This window comes from Gavialis gangeticus, unplaced genomic scaffold, assembly GCF_001723915.1.
Source record: "Gavialis gangeticus isolate Ggan-Ray unplaced genomic scaffold, GavGan_comp1, whole genome shotgun sequence".
Lineage (NCBI taxonomy): Eukaryota > Metazoa > Chordata > Crocodylia > Gavialidae > Gavialis > Gavialis gangeticus.
Genome location: NW_017728991.1, coordinates 559,963 through 566,016, shown reverse-complemented (window position 1 = coordinate 566,016; position 6,054 = coordinate 559,963). Strand labels below are relative to the sequence as shown.

The 6,054-nt window shown below is 46.3% G+C and overlaps 1 protein-coding gene across 1 annotated transcript in view; it reads right to left on the bottom strand.

Annotated features, from left to right (window-relative positions):
- The window catches only part of CCDC40 (coiled-coil domain containing 40), a 36,380-nt gene that overhangs the window by 18,194 nt on the left and 12,132 nt on the right, over nt 1–6,054 (bottom strand). The window contains exons 3-9 of the mRNA XM_019515555.1: nt 4,469–4,690; nt 3,813–3,984; nt 3,234–3,427; nt 2,378–2,461; nt 2,073–2,292; nt 1,689–1,846; nt 677–799 (exon numbers count right to left, since the gene is read on the bottom strand). Of these exons, the coding sequence (XP_019371100.1) occupies nt 677–799; nt 1,689–1,846; nt 2,073–2,292; nt 2,378–2,461; nt 3,234–3,427; nt 3,813–3,984; nt 4,469–4,690 (1,173 nt within the window). The remainder of the gene's footprint in view (nt 1–676; nt 800–1,688; nt 1,847–2,072; nt 2,293–2,377; nt 2,462–3,233; nt 3,428–3,812; nt 3,985–4,468; nt 4,691–6,054) is intronic.

Genomic DNA, 6,054 nt, shown 5'->3' with positions numbered 1-6,054 from the left:
CAGTATAATCCTCCCTGGTGATGGCCCCTCCCTTTCCCTGGGTGTGCACCTCCCTTTTAGCTAGAAGACATTCCCGGATGCTTTTGGTGAGCCATGGGGGCTTTTGCGCCCTCCTGCTCCCTTTGATCTGTGTATCAGCGTATGGGTATCATACTAGCATGGCTGGATCTGTGCAGAGTACCGTGATGGTAGTCATAGAAAAACATCATTTATGAAGTGATACCATCTCGGCATCAAGCTTTGCATTAAAGCCAAACATTATTATTAAGTAATACTTGACTACAGTGCTGCGGCAATATATAGGAAAAAGATATGTAATGTGGGGAAAAGGCTTTTAAGAGCTAAGAACTGGTATGGAAAGGCAAGGCTCTTCAACTGCCAGAATGAGTCAGCAATACCAGGTGAGTCTGATTAGCTCCAAAACAGAACCGCACACAGGATGTATGTGTATGTGTCCAAGACAAAAAATAAAGAGGGGGAGGTGAGAAAGGAGGTTTTGCAAGGAAAAAACCCATAGATGTAGCCCAATCCGGGTAATCGTTTTTGAGACTAAAGGAAAACATTTACTCTTATGTAGGTAAATGGGATATGGGGATCTAACCCAGGCTGTGTGCACGGAGTTAAGCACAGTGCAAAGGGCTCATAACCATGTATGAAAAACCTTATCACCTCCTACCTCGCTCACAGCTTGTCGTGTCAGTCTTGTATCCTCAGCCTGGGCGATACACTGAGCTTCGTACAAAGCGATCTGCTCCCGCAGCTCATCGACCTTCCTCGTTAAGCGGTCCACATGCAGGTCCTACAAAATCAGAGCAAAGCGGATCAGCTCAAATACTGCAGGCAGACCCAGCACAGACCACATGGTCAGGAGGTTTGGAATCAGCTTCGAGTGAAATAGCTCAGTTGAACTGGGGAGGTATCAAATCAGAACCATCCTCTAGTGCATTTAGTGCCAGGTGCAGGCTCTCATCTCCACCTCTACTGAACAGTGAAGACCCCTTTCTCCTTCGTACCAATCTGCTACGAATTTGTTGTCATTTAATTAATGTTGGTAAGATGCAAATGTAAATGAAAAGTGTCTTGTCTAAATTCTTACCTAACTTCTGCTTGTCTGGGTTACTGTCCTGTGCCCATGGCATTTGAACACCTTAAATTACTAAGTCAGAAAATGAAAGTACCTTCTAAACAGCTACTTTGCATTTGCATTATCCTGCCACTGTTCAGATCCTATCCTACAGTATTTATCCTGCTACAAAAACCAGCAAGCTTGCCAGCAGAGGGAGCTTGAGGCAAATTACACTGCTCAGCTCTAGTTCTGATTTTAAAATCACTTTGCTACACTTGTGGTTCAGAATAACATCTCCATGGTTTGAAAATTAGATGCTATCTCTCTAAATCTCTTTTGTTCAAGTGCATGTGTAGATCCTGACTCGGTATTACAGGGTTGCTCAAAAAGCTGGGCCACAGGGTTAGATTACTTGGTGGCGCACAGTTTTCTGTGGGGGTTTTCCCCCCTCTTAATTTTAGGGGAAAAAATGAGCTCTGAATTAACTGATTTGGAAAAAGTAAATGACCTTGAATAGGTCCCCTTAGCCTTAGCCTCCCCTGCGACAAGACAGCTTCCTGGTGACTCTCAGCCCTGCCAGCTTCACTCACAGCCTCTGCAACACTTGGTGCTTGCTTGATACCTGTTTTTTCTTCTCCACCTCAGCTTGCATCTGCTCCACTTCAGCCTTCTTCACGGCCCGCTTCATCACGGATATGTCATCACGCACATCCTGGCCTGTGTTCTGCATGTAGAACAGGTTCAGGGCCAGGTTTTCCACCTCTGTCTGCAATGCAGAAACTGGGGAGACAGATGGGAAGGTTAATTACAAGGACAATATCGGGAGCACTCACCCATGTCCAAGTTGAAGAGAAAGGAAAGAAAGGTGTGTGCATATGATAAAAGTCAGACGGAGGAGTAAGATACCAGGGAGAAGCACCCAAGAGACCTGATAAGCACCCTTAACTCCCAAGACATTTCCACACCACAGCAATGAGGAAAGACCACCCGGGAGTGCCCTAATCACCTCTCCTGCGCTCGTCCTGGGTGTTCTGACACGCTTTCTTGTACGTAGTCCTGAGGTCCTGCAGCTCATCCTCCAGCTGCCGCCGCACCATGGCTATCTGCGAATGCCTGCTGTGGCTCTTCTCCAGCTCCATCTGCAGGCGGGCTAGCTGTTGCTGGACTCCGTAAAGCACCACTCCCAGCTCCTCCCTCTGCAATTTGCCCTTCTTTGTGGCCTCTTTCTGAAGATACAAAAGAAATGGGATAAGCCACCACAACTCAGAAAGGGCAGAGATGCAACAGGAGGTGCACTGACAGATACTGTACCAGCTCCCGAAGGTCCAGGTTCACTTTTGCCATCTGTTTGGTGAGGTAATTCTTGAGGGCAGCTTGGAACCTTTTCATCAGTGGCTACAAAAGGAAGCAAGATGATGTTGCCATCCGTGAAGCAGATGCATGAACAAGTGATGAAGAAATCTGTATCTTATATTGGCACCTATGGAGAACAGGGTTCTGACTTAGGCTAGGGTACAAGTGTGAGCCTGGTGGATATTTGTTCCTATCATAAAACTTCTCTCTCATTTGGCATCACTAGTAGTTTCTGTTTAAGAGAGGCCCAGAGTCTTTGGACCTCAGAGGTGAGGGATCCCAGCAGAGCTCCCTGACAACAGCTCCCGCAACATTTCTCCACCAGCCAGCATAAGTGCTTCATTTTCATGAGAACTAGAGTGCAGTACGTAACCTACTGCTCTAACCTGCAGCTCTGAGGATGTGAAATATTATTCCTCTTGAAAGCTGGGAGATTTACCACCCATGAGCCTGTTGTCACTGTTGTGTCTGTCCACTCCTAACTTTAGCAAGTGAAGCTAACCTGTGGTAACTTAACCCTGTTTCACCCAGGAGCAAGCTGACCTAGCTTACCCCAGGATAGTACAAGGCAGACAAAACAAGTGCTGCTGTGTCAGCTGAGCTGCTGTAAATCCCCCTCCCCTTTTCAAGCTATGCAATGGGTTTGTTCATCCATGCTCCAAGCTACCACAGAAGGAACAGGTGTTCCAGGGGGGTTAAAACTTTTGTAAAAGCAACATTTAACAAATGTACCCAAGGTGCAGCTAAACTGTAGCCTGGTTTGCCTCTCAGTTTTGTGCAATTTCCAATGCAAATGACAAGGGACACTTCTTACATGTTCTGGGTCCAAGACAATCAGTTGCGTTTCTTCTACTTCCTCGCTGCCCTCAGTTCCAGCTTCCTCATCTGCCACATGTACCTCTTCTTCCCTTTTCTCCTGCCTGCTCCCACGCTCACCAATTTGTGGATGAAACTGCTGGAAGTCAGCTTCCGGGTAGGGAGAGGGGATGGCTACACCTGCGTCAAGGACTGCACTCCAAGGACACAAGGGCAGATGTCACAGAAAGAAAATGCAGTGCGTGTCAGGTATGTTAAGATTCACTGATGTCCCGAGAGCGTGAATGTGTAACAAAGCCTGTGTTCTCTGGTGTTTAGATTGCCTCACAAAGTTAACACCACATAGGACACAGATTATAAAAAAGAAAAAGACACAGTAATCATAATAGGAAGGGGGAAATTATGACGGAAAGGACACAAGGACTAGCTCAGTGGTGGCATCAGGCAGAGGTTAATGAAGTGAGATGTTACAGTATTTTGCTGCAACTGGTTTCACTTGTTGGGAGATGTGAGCAAAACCAGATACACTTGAGACCCAGCTGCAAGGACAGCATATTAGAAAGACACTGACTGATACCTGATTCGACATGAACCTCCACCCCCACAGATGAGGCAGACCACTGAGGACTAGCTAAAGAAGAGGTGTGGGACTGGCTCCCACTGCGTATCACCAGCTGCTCCAGATTGCTTTGGCTGAAAGGAAGACTCTCCACCCCTGCTTCGTCTGGGAAATCCTCACTGGATTTATCCTGCAACAAAGAAGCCATCGTTTAAAACCAGGCCTCAGTCTGACACAGTTTACCATGCAATCCTGCTGAGTTGTGTCATTGAGACAAGAATGAGGTAGAAAAATACCTAGCCATAAAAACAATCTTGTTGCTTCTTGAGAAAACTGGAAAGCAAAATAAAGGCTCTAAAGTGGTACCCCCAGCTACACCAGTGAGGTTATACCGTCCATGGTGGAGAGATAAAGAACAACGTAATAAGAGCCACATCAAATGCTCAAGTGAATGTGACTGTTAAAAAATAACAGGGAGTATTCAATAATAGTGATCCCCTCCCATTTTTTTCAGGGCTCTTGCTTATCAGGATTCTCTCCTCACTCTTTCACGGACATTTTTGGGCTTCCCCTAGCAAAATTGCTTCTGCAACGTGGGAACACATAATGTCACAGTCCTGGAGTAAGCATGTGGTGAATGAGGCTCTGTTGTGTTCAGATACAGGAGCACTCACCTCTTCAGAGGAGAATCTTGGAGAATCCAAGGAGAATCCAAGGTCCCCCTGCCTCGGCTCTCCAAAGACCGCCTGCTCTGGCTCCTGCTCTGGGGCTCCAAAGACCTCCTGTTCCACGGCCCCAGGGACATCCTGCTTGATTGGGATGGATCTCTCTTCTGGATGCTCTGCAGGAACAGCTTCTAACACTTCCTCGTCATCCCCAGTGTCTGGCTGCATCACCTGGTGTAGATCGAAACCCAAGAGCAGAGCACAACAGAGAACGGTGTTACCACGGCATGCGCTCTGTGCTCAGTGCTATGACTACACTGCTTTTACAACTGCATTTTAGTTTTGCTGTGCAGAAAATCAGTCTAACATGATCCAATCCAGCACAGCAGCAGCAGCAGCAGCAGCTCTGGCAAGGCTGACAACAGCAAAGAACTTCCTTGTCAAATATTTCATCTCATGTGCTCATCACTCAGAAATGGATATTCTCTGTGTGGTTCTGTTGAAGAAATATTCCCATTAAAGATGACCAGGCCACATTGTTTTCATTCTCTCTGTTTGTTTTAACCACTACCAGTCTCTGGGCTTTGTCCACACAGCACATTTAGAGCTAGCTTAGGTACTGCTGCACATCGCTGCATTGTGCTTGCTCCCCAAGTATTCCACTTGTGGTGACCCTTCTGAAGACACCAAGAAAGGCACTTTAATGCATGTTTTTTGGAGACAGCTGGCGCTGTGATTCCCAGAACAATGAAGGAGGGGGAGGTACGTCTTGTAGGTGGCTGGATAATTGAATTCCCCTTTCAAACAATTATTTTACTGCTACAGGAAATGAACTGTATTCTTAATTGCAGAGTTCCCACAGCATTGGATAGGCATATTTTCTGTTATTTAAATCTGCATTTTAAAATCACAATTACATTTCTCTTACAAGCAGATGGACTCTGCGTGTTCACATATTCTGATTTTCAGAAGTGTTTAGTACCTGCAGCTCTCAGTTACTGACACTGTGGATACTCAATATTTCTGAAAATCAGCTCTTCAGAGTGTTTGGGAAGAAGAAACGAGTACAAGGATTCTGAGGTAGTCTGAAACAGCCCTGAGAAAAGGCTATTATAAGTATCTTTCAGCCCAAACCCCAAAGAATGTTTTTAATATTTTGGCAGTGCTATTTGCACCGTGTGATGTTATGAGTTATACTATCTTTAAGTAACCAACAAACTCAGTCCAGATGTATTCAGACTTCCTCCTGTGCTGCACATGGATTGAGGACTGTGCAACGTTTAAGCACCATATTATAACTGGAAGCACTCAGGCTTCTACACTACTGTTTCAAATCTCTTAGGACTCACTAGGGGGGACCAGAGGGGTTTGGGGGAGACGCTGTTTCCCCTAGCGCCCGCTGGCATAACAAGGAGAAATGGGCACAAGCTGTTGGAGAGGAGGTATAGATTGAACATCCGCAAAAACTACTTCACCGTTAGGGCGGCTAGGAGCTGGAACCAACTTCCAAGGGAAGTGGTGCTGGCCCCTACCCTGGGGGTCTTTAAGAAGAGGCTGGATGCCCACCTAGCTGGACTCGTTTGAGTCCCATTTCT